A 19,925-nucleotide genomic window follows, 5' to 3' on the forward strand; every position below is an offset into this window, starting at 1 on the left:
AAGCCCTGGTGCAATACGTTCTGACGTATAGCCTGGGCCAACGAGATCCAGAGGTGGGGCAAATCACGCTGCAGGAGTGGTCTCAGATCAGGGACCTATGAAGTTGACGCGCCCCCTGGGCCATGGGGTACCCTGAGCCGGGCCGGTAGACGCTGGGGGTTGTAGTCACTGTGGCGGTGACCCAGTCCGTGACCCAGGGCGGTCAATCCAAGGGTAATTTGTATATATGGATTTTATAATGTCTGACTACGCCACCTGTGGAGTGCGGCCAAAGGGGCCGTCGCTGCGGAACAGTCCTCTGAAGCTGGTGGTTTTGCAGCAACGGTATTATTACTCACCACAGGTAGAGTGTAGCTTCAGGGCAGTGTGGGTGGATGATGGTGGTTGTAGTGCAGGGAGTCAGTAATGAACACAGAGTCCGTGTGATGCCGTCTCAAGATATTACTCACAGTTGTTGTAGTCCAGATTACAGGTACCAGAGCAATCTCCCCCGTGGTGCTGTGTATACTCAGTGAGGGGCTCAGTCCACCCCCAGATAGCTCCGGAGTACTTAGCAGGACCCCCTTCTGTGTGTCCTTTCTCTGGCCTTCTCCCTGCACCTCACACCCAGTGACACTTCTATCCGGTATCCTCGGGCCTTGGCGGGTGACGTGTGTTCCGTCCCCTGGGTCCTATGTGGCTACCTTCTTAGTGAGACTGGTGTGGACTTTGGCCTGCAGTACATGAAATGCAGCAGCCTCCGGTTTCTAGTTGAGCCTTGCTGTTTCTCCGCTAGTTGAGGGACCGGTTCCCCTTATCTGTCCTGACCCCTCTACCTCCTTGTAGCAGCGGGAGTACGGGTGGCCTTCTGCACGGCCCGTAGCCGTAGGGTCCCTTCGGTTCCTGGAGCCTTCCAGCTCCCACTCCTCTCTTCTCTCCTTCAGTCCTGGGCCTCCCAGGCTAGGCCCGCCTCCGGAGCAGAGCTCATGCCTAGTCTCTGCTCCTGTCACTTTTCCTCCTCTGTCTGGCTTGCTCTTTCTAAGATGGCTTCCTATTTATACTCTCCTTGTCATGTGCTCCCCTAAGCTGCTCCCCTAAGCACCCACTACATAGGACCCTCAAACCAGCTAGGGACCTGGGACTGTGCTCTCCCTTAGGAACAATCTCGCCCTACCCCCACTGCGGGTATGTGTTGGATGCAGGAGTCAGGGTCCCGAGCCATACGCCTTCCTTACCTGAGGGTGAGATACCACACCTCTGGGTGAGATGCAGTAACTCTGTGGCGACTGAACCCTCAGGGGCGCCACACACCCTTCTGCACAGTTTTGAAATGGCGACAAAGATGTTTAGTGCTGACGACGATGCCATTATCAGCATGACTATTCCGGTGATTTACATGCTGGAGCACACATTAAACAGAATTCAGAGTCAGGTGGTGGGACAAGAGGAGGTGGAGGAAGTAGAGGAGGAGTCGTATGCGGAAGGGATAACATCTCCAAGGTCCAGACGGTTGGCAGCACCAAGGCGGCAGGCATGGGAGGGTGGGGGAGAGGGGTTAACCAGGGCGCATGGTAACAGCCAAACTGTTGAGGAAGGTGCAGGAGCCGAGGAAGAAGTGGAGGACGAACTGGCGATGGGCATGGAAGACTCATCAGATGAGGGAGACCTTGATCACATTTCTGTTGTGCGAGGTTGGAGGGAGAGGGCAGAGGAAGGAAGCATGATTCTTACCTCGCTACCAACACAACAAGGACTTGGTACTTCTGGATGCGCAAGACACATGAGTGCCTTCTTGCTGCACTACCTGCAACATGACCCCCGGATTGTCAGAATTCGAAGTAATCCCGACTACTGGGTTGCCACACTCTTAGATCCCCGGTACAAAAGTATATTTGCCGAAATAATTCCTGCCATAAAAAGGTATTGACGAATGCAGGAGTATCTGCAGACGCTGTTGCAGAATCTTACATGTGCTTTTCCACAAAACACCAGTGGTGCACGTAGTGAATCTCACAGTTCTAACTTGCCAACGGTGGGACTGTCGAGTCTTCATCACTCAAACAGTAACAGTAACACAGTATCTGCTGGTAACAGCAATTTTGTGGAATCGTTTCACCACTGTTTTAGACCATCCTTTGCAAGGCCACAGGAGACAAGAAGTCTGACACATAGTCAATGCCTAGAGAGGATGGTACAGGAGAATCTCCAAGTGAACATCGAAGCCATGACTGTGTCACTGGACCCTTGCTCATTTTGGTATTCCAATCTGGAATAATCGCCGGAGCTCGCCACTCACGCCTTGGAGATCTTGTCATGCCATGCAGCCAGCGTTCTCTCTGAACGTGTGTTCAGCACTGCTGGTGGTATGCTGACAGATAAGCGCACGCGGCTGTCCACTGAGAATGTAGACAGACTCACGTTCATAAAGATGAACAAATCATGGATTCGCAAGGACATTTCTACCCCTGTGTCATCCTTGGGAGACTAAAAGCTTGGGGATTTGGTAAAATCACCTCACCAACCGTTTTAAGCAACAGTGGGGCAATTGATGCCACTTAACCCTAGAATGCATGACCATAAAAATCTACACTTTCACATACCTGGGGCCCTTTAGGCCCGTGTGCAAATAACATGGAATAACTCAAACTCAAATGACAAACAACTATATACATGAAGAATACCTAGAGTTTCAAAATTCTAACTAAAGTAATCTTGCAGAAAATAGAAAACAATTAACTGGGCGGGCCTGCAAGGCCACAGGTATGCGTTCTAGGGTTAAGTGGTGTCTGCCACAATTTTGGGAGTCCCCTTGCTGTGTCTTGCGTGACGGCATCGTCAATTCCAGGTGGGTTGGGTCGCACCCCCCCCCCCTTTTAACTGTAAGAAACTACATACACTATGGCTTGGGGTAACACAGATGGTTGAGTCTGAAGAGCTGTTTACTCAGAGGTCTGCTCCAAATCTTCAGTGTCTGCTAGTCAGCGTAGAATTTTTAACTGCATCTAGCCTAGGCAATACTTTGGGCGTAGTAGCCCAGCTGCGAAGCAAGCTGCACCGCCTGTGTATCTAATAAGAATTTTTAAATGAATCTAGCCTAGGCAGACTGTGGGGACCCCCAACCAAACCCAGACGCTCAGCCCCCCTACCGCCCCCCTTTCATGGACAATACAATAATGTAACTCTTACAACTGGATGGGTGAGGATCGGTCACAGCTTTATTAACTCTTTATACTCATTCCATTAGAAAGGCATTTTATTTCTAAAATAATTCAGCTTGTTGCAGCATGCCCTGGGTCCCCACTCCGGCAAGTTGGCCAACAAGTGTAACTCTCCAACATGTCCTTTCTATTTCCAGGCCACGGAGGATCCAGCGTACTCGTATGCAGGACTCTGACCCCCACCCATCACTCTTAACGCTTGTTCCACTCCGTCCTGGAGTCCTGACAGGAATATGTCCAGTCCAATATCTATTAAGTGAACACCGTCGGGCCGTATGAGGCCTGCTTTATCTCCTTCCAGTTGTCGGTGTCGTATCACTACACCGCCTCTGTCTCTTCTAAATTTTGCCATCCGAATATTTATTACCCGCCTTGTCCATTCGATGGCCGTGATGTCTCGCGCACCTTGCCATACCGCTATCGGCACAATCTCTGACCATACTATAGCTAATTTTGTGAAAAATTCTCTGAAGCGCTCAGTGTCTAGTTTCATTATTGCCATTAGTTATGCGCTCTTGTGATGACCTAGGTTGTTTCCCCCGGCCTGTATAACTAAGATGACCGGACCTGTTGCCTCTCTCCCTACCTTGATTACCTCCATTAGTACCTGTGGCCATAGCAGGCCTCTAATACCTCTCCAGTTGAAATATGTGTTATGAAACTCTAATTTCCTCCCGCCTGGGCGGACTTTCGCCCTTTTTTGTGCCCAATATATATACGAGTGGCCTATCACTCACACTGTTGGCTTAGCGTCACCTGTAAAAGAAACAAACCACGTTAGGATAACAAGTCCGGTCTTATGTATCTCGCCAAACACGTGGATCGCCATCTCCGTATCCTCTGAACTTCCGTTTCTGACAGTCCTGCTCTTGCTGCTTCCGTGGCCGCACCTATGCGGAATGAGTGTGTCCCGTAATCTTTGGGGTGGTTCCCTGCCGATGTTATGCATTTATTAAATATAGCTTGGAACAGGTATCTTGATAATGGCGTTCCATCAATGTGTGATAGGAAGAAATTACTTTGTGATCTGATGGTTAGATATGTTTTTACTATTGTTACCCGACTCAGTGTACCGTTTGTGGGTTGTAGAAGTACCCAAGTACCCCTGCCCGCTGGAACCGTTTTCGATTGGTGTATGCGTAGATGTATTGCATTATTGGCTATGACTACGTCCTGGTGTAATAAGCCTCCACTGGTGGTAATTTTGGATTGAGGGACTAATTCGCTTATACATAGCGCCCCGAAGAAGGCGATCACAAATGCAGTAGACATTAGTGTTGCTTCAAATTGTGAGTGTCATGTTAATGGTGTTAGGGATATGATGTGAGAAATCAGTTTTAGTGACACGGGACGGGACGTCTACATTCCTGACTTGGCTGACCCTTTTTCCACCCTTTTATGGATTGTCTGATGATGAATCTTTGTCACATCTCCCCAATTCAGTAGTTGGAAGTGAAATGCTACTCCGGTCAGACACCGCTGCGCTGACGCTCCTGATATGCCCCTCATCATTAGCTGGTGGAGAAATTCTATGGTGACTTGTGATCTGGCTTGTTCACATTGGTCAACCCGTCTGCCTGCTACTAGTCGTGTCCACTCTTCCCATGCCTTACCGTATGCTTGCCACGTTGACGGGGCAACTGACGCTCTGATTAATGGCATCAACTATTCGCCACTAGATCCCATAGGGAGGGTGGGCAACTGTTGCCCGATGGGTGGGCGTTGTGGAAGAGCTCTGTGAAAATCTGCCAATTGAATTGTTATAAAGCGTTAGCAGCAGCTTTATACCCCTCAGCATAGTGGCTAGCGCGGACCCATACATTGTGTTTTAGGCACAGGAATGCTAGCCTGCGTAGTAGGCCTAGCACTGGGAGAGACGATGATGCCATCTTATTAATGCAGTGCGCTAGGCTGGTGTTTTGTGTTATGAAGCGTATATTTTTGTTAGCCAGGCGCGCGCCCCATATTTCTATTGCTACCACTATTGGGAAAAATTATTTTCAGGGCTAGATGCAGCTAAAAATTATTATTAATTTCAAAGCTGGTGGAGCTTGGTATAGATGGCCTAATACAATGAGTCCCACACACTGCTAGAAGCCCAAATATTTTTTCAGAGCTAGATGCAGAAAAAAATTATATTCAATTTGCAACCTGATGGAGGTCAGTATAGATGGACTAATAGAACAAGTCCCACACACTGCTAGAAGCCCAAATATTTTTTCAGAGCTAGATGCAGATAAAAATTATTTTTAATTTGCAACCTGATGGAGATCAGTATAGATGGACTAATAGACCAAGTCCCACACACTGCTAGAAGCCCAAATATTTTTTCAGAGCTAGATGCAGATAAAAATTATTTTTAATTTGCAACCTGATGGAGATCAGTATAGATGGACTAATAGACCAAGTCCCACACACTGCTAGAAGCCCAAACATTTTTTCAGAAGTAGATGCAGAAAAAAATGATATTCAATTTGCAACCTGATGGAGGTCAGTATAGATGGACTAATAGAACAAGTCCCACACACTGCTAGAAGGCCAAATATTTTTTCAGAGCTAGATGCAGAAAAAAATTATATTCAATTTGCAACCTGATGGAGGTCAGTATAGATGGACTAATAGAACAAGTCCCACACACTGCTAGAAGGCCAAATATTTTTTCAGAGGTAGATGCAGATATAAATTATTTTTAATTTGCAACCTGATGGAGGTCAGTATAGATGGACTAATAGAGAAAGTCCCACACACTGCTAGAAGCCCAAATATTTTTTCAGAGCTAGATGCAGACAAAAAATTATTTTTAATTTGCAACCTGATGGAGGTCAGTATAGATGGTCTAATAGAGAAAGTCCCACACACTGCTAGAAGGCCAAATATTTTTTCAGAGCTAGATGCAGATATAAATTATTTTTAATTTGCAACCTGATGGAGGTCAGTATAGATGGACTAATAGAGAAAGTCCCACACACTGCTAGAAGGCCAAATATTTTTTCAGAGCTAGATGCAGAAAAAAATTATATTCAGTGTGCAACCTGATGGAGGTCAGTATAGATGGACTAATAGAACAAGTCTCACACACAGCTAGAAGGCCAAATATTTTTTCAGAGGTAGATGCAGATAAAAATTATTTTTAATTTGCAGCCTGATGGAGGTCTGTATAGATGGACTAATAGAGAAAGTCCCACACACTGCTAGAAGGCCAAATATTTTTTCAGAGCTAGATGCAGACAAAAAATATTTTGAATTTGCAACGTGATGGAGGTCAGTATATATGGACTAATAGAACAAGTCCCACACACTGCTAGAAGCCCAAATATTTTTTCAGAGCTAGATGCAGAAAAAAATTATATTCAATTTGCAACCTGATGGAGGTCAGTTTAGATGGACTAATAGAATGATGCTATGCCCAAAAGATTTTACTTCACTAGGTGCAGTAAAAAAATTGGTATTCTATACACAGGTGGTATGTCTTGCAACACAGATAGGCTACTCCACTGACTAACACACTCTGCAATAGGCCAAAAAGGATTAGCTTTGCTAGATTCAGCCAAATGCTGTGAAAAAAACTTGCACAGCACTGGCACAGACCTGCCTGGCAAAAACTGATAGGAACTGATGTAACCTAGTCCTGAAAAGGACTGCAATTACAATTAGTCTTTACTCCCACAATCTATCTATTTAAGAGCACAGACCTGCCTGATAAAAGTCGTAGGAAATGCTGTAACCTAGTCCTTAAAAGGACTGCAATCACAACTATTCCCTACTCCCAAGCTATCTGTAGATTTGTGCGAAAATTGGCTTGAAATTAACAAGGTATAGCGCACACAGCAACAGCGGTGCCGTCTAACACGCAGCTGCAGCAGTGAGAAAATGGTGGCGACGGGGAAAATGGCTTGGTCTTATAGGGCAAGGACATGTGACATACACTGCCAATGACACATGCACTTGCTTGTGTGAAAAAAAGCACTTCGCTCCGTGTGTGCGCTGCTGATAGGCTGACAGATTGCACCTCCCCACTGTAAATGCGGGAAAGAGAAAAAAAAATGGAGATCTTCATTATTCCTGCAGAGATCCATCCCCTGCCCCTCCCCCCACCCCGCTGTACACTCAAACTGCGTATTAACATTAATTTTCATCATTACTGAGAAAAAAATCCAGTTATGATTTTGGTGCACGAACAGTTATCGAACATAACCTCGAACAGCCGAATTTTTCTCAAATCGTTCGTGTTCGCCGAACGGCTCGAACACCGCCCAAAACAGCTCGAATTTGAGATTGGCGAACAGTTCGAGTAGAACAACGCTCATCTCTAATAAGGAACCCGTGACTGCAGGACAAGCTGCAGATTGAGACTGCTCCTCTAAGGAGTGGTTAAAGGGGCGTGATATGATTCCCTTAACCAGCAAAAAATAGTTTAATGGAATATACTTGTACTTTATTATATGTCAGCATATCATTGACCTTTATCTCTTTATTAGGAAATTTACCTCTGTTTATATCCACCACTCAGGAACATAGAGATATACTAGCATATATTTGCGGCCCATTTATAAAAGTAGATAAAGAGAATCAAATCAATGAGCTAAAAAAAGAGTTGAAAATATTACACTTTGTCATTTTTTCATTGAGGAAAATGATCCAATATCACATCTGTGAGGGGCAAAAGTATGTGAACCTTTGCTTTTAGTATCTGAAGTGACCCCATTGTGCAGCAATAACTGCATGTTTCTGGTAATTGTTGATCTGTTCTGCACATCTGCTTTGAGAAATTTAGCCCATTACTCCCTACAAAACTCTTATGGTGGGTTTATGTTGGTGGGTTTTCTCCTATGAATTGCTCGCTTCAGGACATTCTACAATATTTCAATAGGATTAAGGATTAATATTAATAGGATTAAGATCAGGACTATGACTTGGCCATTCCAAATTTAAACTTTACTCTTCTTTAACTGTTCTTTTGTAGATCGACTTGTGAGCTTTAGGTCCTTGTCTTGTTGCATGACCCACGTTCTCTTGAGATTCAGCTCATGGACAGATCTGATATTTCCCTTTAGAATTTGCTGATAAAATTCTGAATTCATTGTTCCATCAATGATGATAAGCCTTCCTGACTGAGATGCAGCAAAACAGGCCTGAACCATGATAATACCGCCTCCCACCATGTTTCATATGTGGTATGAGGTTTGTATGTTTTTTGTCAGACAGTACCAGAGCATGGTTACAGCCACCACTCACTATGTACCGAGCAGTGACTAAAGCAGCGCTGGCTGTATTTCCATGACTTAAAGCCCAAGGCTCCCGGGAGGAATAAAGTTAATTTCTTACTGGTAGCCAGGCTTTCAGTGCGGCGGCCACATGGCTTCTGAACGCTATTGGCCTGCAAATTAATCGCATACCACCCTGGGAATGCGAGTGCCGACACCGCTGGTACGACACAGGCACCGGATGTGAGTATCAGTGTTTTTATTTTAACGAGACAAGCAATCAGATTGAGAAGGAGTTGTCCTAATAGTGGACAACCCCTTTAGCCCCTTAACAACCCTTGCCGTATTAGTATGCACATTTGCGTACCCCCCGTTCAGTGAGGGCTGCTGCGCTGAGCCCTCACTGAACCGAGCACATTTCAGCTGATTTTTACAGCTGACATGTGCCCGCAACAGCCCCGGGTGGAATCGCGATCCACCCGTGGCTGTTAACATGTTAAATGCCGCTGTCAATCTCCGACAGCGGCATTTAACGAGCGCTTCCGGGTAGCGCGTCATAAGCCCCGCCCATCGGCGACCCCGTCACGTGATCGCGGGTCACCGATGGGTGGGCATGACAACCCAGGGTCTGCAGCAGACGCCTGTGGTTGTCATGATCTGGTCGCTATGAGCGCCACCTAGTGGTCGGCGCTCATAGCACAGGACCATTTCTGCTGCATGCAGGGGATCTGCTCGTCCCCTGTATGTAGCAGAGCTGATCGGACAGTTGCTGCTTCTAGTCTCCTATGGAGACTATTGAAGCATGCAGTAAGTGAAAAAAAAAGTTTTTAAAAATATAAAAAAAAAATGAAAAAATATAAAAGTTTAAATCACCCCCCTTTCGCCCCATTCAAAATAAAATCTAAAAAAAAAAACCTACATAGACATATTTGGTATCGCCGTTTTCAGAATCGCCTGATCTATCAATATAAAAAAAGAATTAATCCGATCGGTAAACTGCGTAACGAGAAAAAAATTCTAAACGCCAGAATTACGTTTTTTGGTCGCCACAAAATTGCAATAAAATGCAATAACGGGCGATCAAAACATCGTATCTACCCCAAAATGTTATCAATAAAAACGTCAGCCCGGCGCACAAAAAATAAGCCCTCACCCAGCCCCAGATCACGAAAAATGGAAACGCTACAGATCTCGGAAAATGGCGCTATTATTTTTTTTTTTACAAAATTTTGGATTTTTTTTTCACCACTTAAATATAAAAGAACCTATACATGTTTGGTGTCTATGAACTCATAATGACCTGTAGAATAAGAAGGGCAGGTCAGTTTTAGCATTCAGTGAACGTGGTAAAAAAAATAAAAAACAACTGTGGTATTGCACTTTTTTTGCAATTTTACCGCACTTGGATTTTTTTTCCCCGTTTTCCCGTATACGATATGGTAAAACTAGTAATGGCATTGAAAAGTACAACTCGTCCCGCAAAAAATAAGCCCTCACATGGCCATATTGACTAAAAAATAAAAACGCTATGGCTCTGGGAACAAGGGGAGCACAAAACGAAAATGCAAAAATGGAAAATGCTCCGGGGCTTAAGGGGTTAAAGACGTGATATCGGACCATATTTTTTTTCTCATATTTTTTACTTATTAGTTTGATTTTGGTCTCTTTCTCTACTTTTAGAACTTTAGTGATATTATGGTTCACTTTTAGGTGAAAGTTATGCTGAAATATGGAAAATTGAGAGTTCTCACACTTTCAAGCACCACTGTATAAAATATGGACATATTAATACATTATACATACATTAACACATTACAGATGCATGGACCTAGTACAAAAATGCACACAAGCATATATAAAATACTCACATACACATAACGCACACAGTATATGTATATGTACAGTATGTATATACACAATGACATTTTTGTCATGCTGCTGTTCAAACGACCATATATATACAGTATATATATATATATATATATATATATATATATATATATATTTGTCCATTTATTTATAGTTGTAACAAGCAATCATAACTTTTTTTAAATTTTTATGTGACATTCAATAATCGTTTGATTTATTGCTCTTAATGAACTATATATACATGTAATATAAAATCATTATTACCCAGTATATTAAAGACTGCTATGCAGTATTTTTATGGTGATGTTTTCATTTTTGGTGCCAGTAAATCAGAGTTTGTAACATTCTCTTGTCATTTAATTCAGAATTTGTCATAAGTAAGCAAAGTACTTCTTCACTTGAAAATGTACAGAATATTTAATAATAGAAACCTATGTAATGAATACATGTATATGCCTTCAGCTGATATTCTTCTTTCTCAGGGTGTACTGGAGAGCTTCCTTGGCACTGCAGTTTCAGGTGCTGTTTTTTGCCTTTTTGCTGGCCAACCACTAACAATTCTGAGTAGTACGGGCCCCGTCCTTGTGTTTGAGAGGCTTTTATTCAACTTTAGCAAGTAAGTCACCGGTTTCACTCTCTCCAGCCATCTTTAGAGAATACAGATAGTGATCGTGAGAAATGTCAGATTGATAAATGTCGCATTAACTAGTAATTTGTAATTATAGGCTTTTTTTGATAGTAATGCTCCATATCATTTTGCTTTATTGTGTTCTTCTTATCAGATGACCTCATTCATGGTTTCATTTTTCCAGAGATAATAACTTTAATTACTTGGAGTTCCGCTTATGGATTGGCCTGTGGTCAGCTTTCTTATGCCTCGTCCTAGTGGCCACGGATGCTAGCTCACTTGTGAAGTACTTTACACGTTTTACAGAAGAAGGGTTTGCCTGTCTCATCAGCTTCATCTTCATTTATGATGCTTTTAAGAAGATGATCCACTTTGCAGATTATTACCCAATCAACTCCCATTACAGAGTGGGTGATGTCACCCTGTTTAATTGTGCTTGTCTTCCACCAGACCCAAGTAAGCATTAAAATCTTCTTGGTTATGAAATGCTGAGAGCTTATCTGGTGCCTTGTAATTAGATTTTTCCAGGTACATAGTAATACAAAATGAATTCAATGTACTGCTACTGAAAGGGGTTGCCCAGGAATTTTAAAATCGGGTTAGGGGTACCATATGCGTTTGTTATTTACAAGCTTTTTAAATAGTGGGAAACAAGTTGGGTATGTTATAAAGTATATTTATATATAAACAGCAGCACATACTGTGATAAGTAATTGGCGCTCATTCCCGTCTGAGCCCTGCCATGCGTCCAAACAGTAGTTTTCCACCACATATGGGGTATCGGTGTACTCAGGAGAAATTGCACAACAAATTGTATGTTTTTTTTTCTCCTGTTACTCTTAAGAAAATGAAAAATTTGGGGCTCAAGCAACATTTTTGTGGGAAAAATGTGATTTTACAGCTCAAAGTTATAAAAGCACCTGTGGATTCAAGGTGCTAAAAATACCTCTAGATAAATTCATTGAGGGGTGTAGTTTCCAAATTGGAGTCACTTGTGGGGGGTTTCCACTATTAAGGCACATTAGGGGCTCTGCAAATCCGACATGCCCTCTGCTATCCATTTCAGCCAATTTTGCGCTCCTAAAGTTGGCGCTCATTCCCTTCTGAGCCCTGCTGTTCGTCCAAACAGTCATTTTTCACCACATATGGGGTATTGGTGTACTCAGGAGAAAATGCACAACAAATTGTACAGTCTATTTTTTCCTGTTACCCTTTTGCAAAATGCAAAATAAGGGGTTAAAGCAATATTTTTGTGGGAAAAATTTAAAATTTTAATTTTTTCCTTCCATATTGCTTTCCGGTGAAGACCCTAAAGGGTTAATAAACAACTTAAATGTGGTTTTAATCACTTTGATGTGTGTAGTTTTTAAAAAGTGTCATTTTTGGGTATTTTATGTTACATAGGCCCCTCAAAGTCACTTCAAATGGAATGTGGTCCCTAAAAAATTGATTTTGTAAATTTTGCTGGAAAAAATGAAAAATTGCTGATAAAATTTTAACCCTTCTAACTTCCTAAGAAAAAAAAATTATGTTTCAAAAATGGTGCTGATTTGAAATATACATGTGATAAATGTTATTTATTAACCAAAGTTTGAAAATTGCAAAATTTTCACATTTTTTGGACAAATTGTTCATAGTTTCATAAATAATCACAAATCATATCAACCAAAATTTACCACTAACATGAAGTACAACTTATTATGGAAAAAAACAGTCTCAGAATCACTGGGATATGTTGAAGCATTGTTGAGTTATAACCTCATAAAATGACACTGGTCAGAATTGAAAAAATTGGCCTGATTAGGAAGGTGAAAACAGGCTGGGGGGTGAAGGGTTTAAAATTTAAAATATCCATTACTCACTTAGCGATGACTTCAGGTTCACGGATTTGACTGCTGCACTTATTCACTAGTCACAGCTGTCATGCTTGTTTGTTTGGCATGTGATTGCTGATGCCAAAGATTGGTTGCAGTCACAAAATGATGGTTGCAGTCACAAAGATTGGTTGCAGTCACAAAATGATGGACATGTCGTCATCACTGCAGGTCTAGTGGTAACCACCAAGAGTGGTGGCGTTGCAGTGGCTGGTGACTGAATAGTTAAGTAATGGATATTTTTTAATTTTAACTCATCTGCTGCCCTTTTTTTTTTTTTAAGTCCTGGAAAATCCCTCCAGAGATATTCAAATAGGAATGAAACCAGTGCACCTTGAGTGATCCTACGTAGAGATAAAGGTCACACACTCATAGTGAAGTTCCAACTCCAAGGGACCATGTGGGAGACCAAAACTGTCCCATTTTGGAACATTGAATTCAGTGGCATAATAAGAACAGAATTTTTTTTGTTACACCGCTTACCCATTGGATTAATTTTTGTATATTTTGATAAATTGGACTTTTATGAATGCAGCGATATGTGTATTTCTTATTTTTTTTAAATTATTTTATTTTTAATGGGACAAAAGGTGGATGATTTGAACATTTGTGTTTTTCTATTTTTTCCATATTTTTTAAAACTTTTTACATGATTTAATAGTCCCCTTAGGGGACTTGAAGCTGCGATCGCCTGATCGCTTGTACTATACATAACAGTACAGTCTCCTGTGAACGCCGGCCACGGCTGGCTTTCACAAGAGGGTCATAATGACAGGCATGGGGGTCTTCAGCAGACCTACAACTGTCTTGACAACCCATCGGCTCTCCGCGATCATGTCAAGTGCTCACTCATGGGAGCGTGGAACGATATGCGCCCCTGTTGGTGCATGTTAAATGCCGCTGTCAGACATTGACGGTGGGATTTAACAGGTTAACAGCTGCGGGCTGATCTCCACACCACCCGCTGCTGTTAGAGGCACATGAGAGTCAACATATGATGTATCGGTTTGTCATATGTTGGTTAGGGGTTAATGCCTAACAATACCTCTCGGTCTGACAACCCAATAGCAAAGGAGATGGTACCAACCAGGACTAGACTCACTCCTTGTAAGGGCCCCATAGCAGGTGCATGAAGGTCCTTTATAGAGATGAGCGGTGTTCGACTAGAACTGTTCGCCAATCTCAAATTCGAGCTGTTTTGGGCGGTGTTCGAGTTGTTCGACGAACCCGAACAATTTGCAAAAAATTCGGCTGTTCGAGGTTATGTTCGATAACTGTTCGTGCACCAAAAGCGTGTCCTGCATGTCTGGCGCTATTTAGAGCACCAATCATGCAGGGATTGTCTGCCACTCACTGTAATGCCACAGCCATGGTGGTTGTGGCATTACAGTGATTGCCCAAATCCATGGGAACAGTGCCAACAGTGAAACATGAAAAGCCGGCAATTCAGCAGCGGCATACACCTGTACCCGACAATTTAGAACCGAAAGAATAGAGCTTCACACATAGATTAGATAGATATAAACATGTCAGCCACATATATAAGAAGTACAGTGACAGTGTTGCTTACTGTACTTGTCATTTAGCGTAAAGGATTTATCAAAAAAAATAATAGTGTTTTCATGCACCGTCTCTTTAAAAAAGCCGGCCGGCAATTCAGCAGCGGTACCCGACAATTTAGAATAGAAAGAATAGAAAATCACACATAGATTAGATAGATAGAAACATGTCAGTCACATATATATGAAGTACAGTGACAGTGCTGCTTACTGTACTTGTCATTTAGCGTAAAGGATTTATCAAAAAAAATAATAGTGTTTTCATGCACCGTCTCTTTAAAAAAGCCGGCCGGCAATTCAGCAGCGGTACCCGACAATTTATAACAGACAGAATAGAGCTTCACACATAGATTAGATAGATAGAAACATGTCAGTCACATATATATCAAGTACAGTGATAGTGTTGGTTACTGTACTTGTCATTTAGTATTAAAATAAAGGATTTATTATTAAAAAAATTGGCGTGGGGTTCCCCTTAATTTTAGGCTCTAGCGGAGGTTAAGCAGACGGCTGGGGCAGATGTTTGAAGCCTGGGAAGGGGGTAATACCCACGGAGCTTCCCAGGCTACTAATATCAGCCCCCAGCTGAATACATAGCCTTTACTAGCTATTAAAATGGGGGACCCCCCAAAAAAAATGACGTGGGGTCCCCCCTAATTTAATAGCTAGCAAAGGCTAGGCAGACAGCTGGGGGCTGATATTAATAGCCCAGGAAGGGAGCCATGAATATTGGCCCCCTCCCAGGCTAGAAACACCAGCCGTCAGCCGCCCCAGAAATGGCGCATTCATAGGATGCGCCAATTCTGGCACTTAGCCTCGCTCTTCCACGCTGCCCTGGTGCGGTGGCAGGGGGTAATAGGGTTGGGGTTGATGTCAGCTTATAATGCCAGCTGACATCAAGCCCAGGTTAGTAATGGAGAGGCGTCTATAAGACACCCCCATTACTAACCCCATAGTCAAAGTTAAAAAAAACACAAACACCCAGAATAAAGTCCTTTAATTGAAATAAAGACACAATCCTTTATTGTTCTAAATTAAACCATACTTACCGTCACGCCCATTCCAGCTGAAGCCAACGATCTCCTGCAATAAAAGAAAAATAATAAAGCAACCTCATCCTTACCTTTCCATGGTTCCCACGACAGCTTCAGCTCTGCTACATCGAGATGACTGGCTGGACCGCAGCAGAACGCTGCCATCCAGCCTCTCATCCCGCAGACACTGAGAAGCGCCGGCTTGCTTGCGCTGCTCAGCGTCTCTCTGTGACGACATCCAGATGAGCCGAGTTCATGTCCAATGAACTCGGCTCACCTCATGCACGTCACTGACAGCGTGGGAAAATGCTCACGCTGAAGCGGTGAGTGCAGGAGAATTCTCCCACGCTGTCAGTGACGTGCATAAGGTGAGCTCATGTCCAATGAACTCAGCTCACCTCCTGCACGTCACTGACAGCGTGGGAGAATTCTCCTGCACTCAGCGCTTCAGCGTGAGAATTCTCCCACGCTGAAGCGCTGAGTGCAGGAGAATTTTCCCACGCTGTCAGTGACGTGCATAAGGTGAGCTCATGTCCAATGAACTCAGCTCACCTCCTGCACGTCACTGACAGCGTGGGAGAATTCTCCTGCACTCAGCGCTTCAGTGTGAGAATTCTCCCACGCTGAAGCGCTGAGTGCAGGAGAATTTTCCCACGCTGTCAGTGACGTGCATGAGGGGAGCCGAGTTCATTGGACATTAACTCGGCTCATCTGGATGCCCTCACAGAGAGACACTGTGGAGCGCAAGCAAGCCTGCGCTTCTCAGTGTCTGCGGGATGACAGGCTGGATGGCAGCGTTCTGCTGCGGTCCAGCCTGTCATCTCGATGTAGCAGAGCTGAAGCTGTCATGGGAACCATGGAAAGGTAAGGATGATGTTGCTTTATTATTTTTCTTTTATTTCAGGAGATCGTTGGCTTCAGCTGGAATGGGCGTGATGGTAAGTATGGTTTAATTTAGAACAATAAAGAATTGTGTGTTTATTTCAATTAAAGGACTTTTTTCTGGGTGTTGTGTTTTTTTTAAATACTTTACTAGAAATTCATGGTGGTCATGTCTAATATTGGCGTGACCCCATGAATTTCGGGCTTAGGGCCAGCTGATAATGCCAAGCTGGCCCTAACCCCTTTATTACCCAGTGAGCTACCGCATCAGGGCCCTGGATGAGTTGGGTACAGCGCCAGAAGATGGCGCTTCTATGAACGCGCCATTTTCCGGGGTGGCTGCGGACTGCAATTTGCAGCGGGGGTGGCCCAGAAAGCTTGGGCCTCCCTGCGCTGCGGATTCCAGCCCCCAGCTGCCTAGTTGTACCTGGCTGGACACAAACACAGGGCGAAGCCCCACGTCAATTTTCTTTAAATTATTTCATGAAATAATTAAGAAAAAAAGGGCTTCCCTATATTGTTGTGTCCGGCCAGGTACAAATAGGCAGCTGGTGGTTGGGGGCAGCCCGTTCCTGCCTGCTGTACCTGGCTGGACACAAATATAGTGCGAAGCCCCACGTCAATTTTTTTAAAATTATTTCATGAATTTCCTGAAATAATTTAAAAAAATTGAAGTGGGGCTTCGCACTATATTTGTGTCCAGCCAGGTACAGCAGGCAGGAACGGGCTGCCCCCATCCACCAGCTGCCTATTTGTACCTGGCCGGACACAACAATATAGGGAAGCCCTTATTTTCTTAATTATTTCATGAATTTCATGAAATAATTAAAAAAAATTGAAGTGGGGCTTCGCACTATATTTGTGTCCAGCCAGGTACAGCAGGCAGGAACGGGCTGCCCCCAACCACCAGCTGCCTATTTGTACCTGGCCGGACACAACAATATAGGGAAGGCCTTTTTTTCTTAATTATTTCATGAATTTCATGAAATAATTAAAAAAAAAGTACGTGGGGCTTCACCCTATTTTTGTGTCCAGCCAGGTACAACTAGGCAGCTGGGGGCTGGAATCTGCAGCGCAGGGAGGCCCAAGCTTTCTGGGCCCCCCCCCGCTACAAATTGCAGTCCGCAGCCACCCCGGAAAATGGCGCGTTCATAGAAGCGCCATCTTCTGGCGCTGTACCCAACTCATCCAGGGCCCTGGTGCGGTGGCTCACTGGGTAATAAAGGGGTTAGGGCCAGCTTGGTATTATCAGCTGGCCCCAAGCCCAAAATTCATGGGGTCACGCCAGTATTAGACATGACCGCCATGAATTTCTAGTAAAGTATTTAAAAAAAACACAACACCCAGAATAAAGTCCTTTAATTGAAATAAAGACACAATTCTTTATTGTTCTAAATTAAACCATACTTACCATCACACCCATTCCAGCTGAAGCCAACGATCTCCTGCAATAAAAGAAAAATAATAAACCAACCTCATCCTTACCTTTCCATGGTTCCCACGACAGCTTCAGCTCTGCTACATCGAGATGACTGGCTGGACCGCAGCAGAATGCTGCCATCCAGTCTGTCATCCCGCAGACACTGAGAAGCGCAGGCATGCTTGCGCTCCTCACTGTCTCGCTGTGACGGCATCCAGATGAGCCGAGGTCATGTCCAATGAACTTGGCTCACCTCATGCACGTCACTGACAGCGTGGGAAAATTCTCACGCTGAAGTGCTGAGTGCAGGAGAATTCTCCCACGCTGTCAGTGATGTGCATGAGGTGAGCTCATGTCCAATGAACTCAGCTCACCTCCTGCACTTCACTGACAGCGTGGGAAAATTCTCCTGCAATCAGCGCTTCAGCGTGAGAATTTTCCCACGCTGTCAGTGACGTGCATGAGGTGAGCCGAGTTCATTGGACATGAACTCGGCTCATCTGGATGTCGTCACAGAGAGACGCTGAGCAGCGCAAGCAAGCCTGCGCTTCTCAGTGTCTGCGGGATGACAGGCTGGATGGCAGCGTTCTGCTGCGGTCCAGCCTGTCATCTCGATGTAGCAGAGCTGAAGCTGTTGTGGGAACCATGGAAAGGTAAGGATGAGGTTGCTTTATTATTTTTCTTTTATTGCAGGAGATCGTTGGCTTCAGCTGGAATGGGCGTGATGGTAAGTATGGTTTAATTTAGAACAATAAAGGATTGTGTCTTTATTTCAATTAAAGGACTTTATTCTGGGTGTTTGTGTTTTTTTTAACTTTGACTATGGGGTTAGTAATGGGGGTGTCTTATAGACGCCTCTCCATTACTAACCTGGGCTTGATGTCAGCTGGCATTATAAGCTGACATCAACCCCAACCCTATTACCCCCTGCCACCGCACCAGGGCAGCGTGGAAGAGCGAGGCTAAGTGCCAGAATTGGCGCATCCTATGAATGCGCCATTTCTGGGGCGGCTGACGGCTGGTGTTTCTAGCCTGGGAGGGGGCCAATATTCATGGCCCCCTTCCTGGGCTATTAATATCAGCCCCCAGCTGTCTGCCTAGCCTTTGCTAGCTATTAAATTAGGGGGGACCCCACGTCATTTTTGGGGGGGTCCCCCATTTTAATAGCTAGTAAAGGCTATGTATTCAGCTGGGGGCTGATATTAGTAGCCTGGGAAGCTCCGTGGGTATTACCCCCTTCCCAGGCTTCAAACATCTGCCCCAGCCGTCTGCTTAACCTCCGCTAGAGCCTAAAATTAAGGGGAACCCCACGCCAATTTTTTTAATAATAAATCCTTTATTTTAATACTAAATGACAAGTACAGTAACCAACACTATCACTGTACTTCATATATATGTGACTGACATGTTTCTATCTATCTAATCTATGTGTGATGCTCTATGTTTCTGTTCTAAATTGTCGGGTACCGCTGCTGAATTGCCGGCCGGCTTTTTTAAAGAGACAGTGCATGAAAACACTATTATTTTTTTAAATAAATCCTTTACACTAAATGACAAGTACAGTAAGCAACACTATCACTGTACTTATTATATATGTGACTGACATGTTTCTATCTATCTAATCTATGTGTGAAGCTCTATTCTTTCTGTTCTAAATTGTCGGTTACAGATGCTGAATTGCCGGCCGGCTTTTTTAAAGAGACAGTGCATGAAAACACTAATATTTTTTTTAATAAATCCTTTACACTAAATGACAAGTGCAGTAACCAACACTGTCACTGTGCTTCTTATATGTGTGACTGACATGTTTCTATCTATCTAATCTATGTGTGATGCTCTATTCCTTCTTGTCTAAATTGTCGGGTACCGGTGTATGCCGCTGCTGAATTTGCCGGCCGGCTTTTTTAAAGAGAGTGTCTTCTGAGCAGTTTGTCAGCTTTTGGACACCTTTGCAGGTGTTTTCTATGTGTTTCTATGTGTTTTTGTTTGCCTGCCATTGGTTTTAACGGTGTTCGACGGTGTTCTAAGGTGTTCGACGAACAGTTCGACGAACAGTTCCTCGAACATCCCGGTGTTCGACGAACCGAACCGAACCCGAACACTACGGGGGTGGCTCAACACTAGTCCTTTATATAGCTAATTTCTGTCATCAATGACATTGCAAATTGTCATAATGGTCATAGATGATCAGAGATTATTTTGGTAGCATTATTTTTCCACTGAGAATCATCTTGTTAGCTTAGACATTTGAGAGATAG

The 19,925-nt window shown here is 43.8% G+C and overlaps 1 protein-coding gene across 7 annotated transcripts in view; it reads left to right on the forward strand.

The window, feature by feature from the left end:
* SLC4A4 (solute carrier family 4 member 4) overlaps positions 1-19,925 on the forward strand; it is a 290,540-nt gene that overhangs the window by 225,525 nt on the left and 45,090 nt on the right. For all 7 annotated transcript variants that reach the window (XM_073637852.1, XM_073637824.1, XM_073637832.1 and 4 more), the window contains 2 exons: positions 10,753-10,886; positions 11,083-11,354. In XM_073637852.1, the coding sequence (XP_073493953.1) occupies positions 10,753-10,886; positions 11,083-11,354 (406 nt within the window). The remainder of the gene's footprint in view (positions 1-10,752; positions 10,887-11,082; positions 11,355-19,925) is intronic.

The sequence above is a fragment of the Phyllobates terribilis genome, unplaced genomic scaffold (genome assembly GCF_046119375.1).
Source record: "Phyllobates terribilis strain yellow unplaced genomic scaffold, ASM4611937v1 Scaffold_1__5_contigs__length_1240528914, whole genome shotgun sequence".
Taxonomy (NCBI): Eukaryota; Metazoa; Chordata; class Amphibia; order Anura; family Dendrobatidae; genus Phyllobates; species Phyllobates terribilis.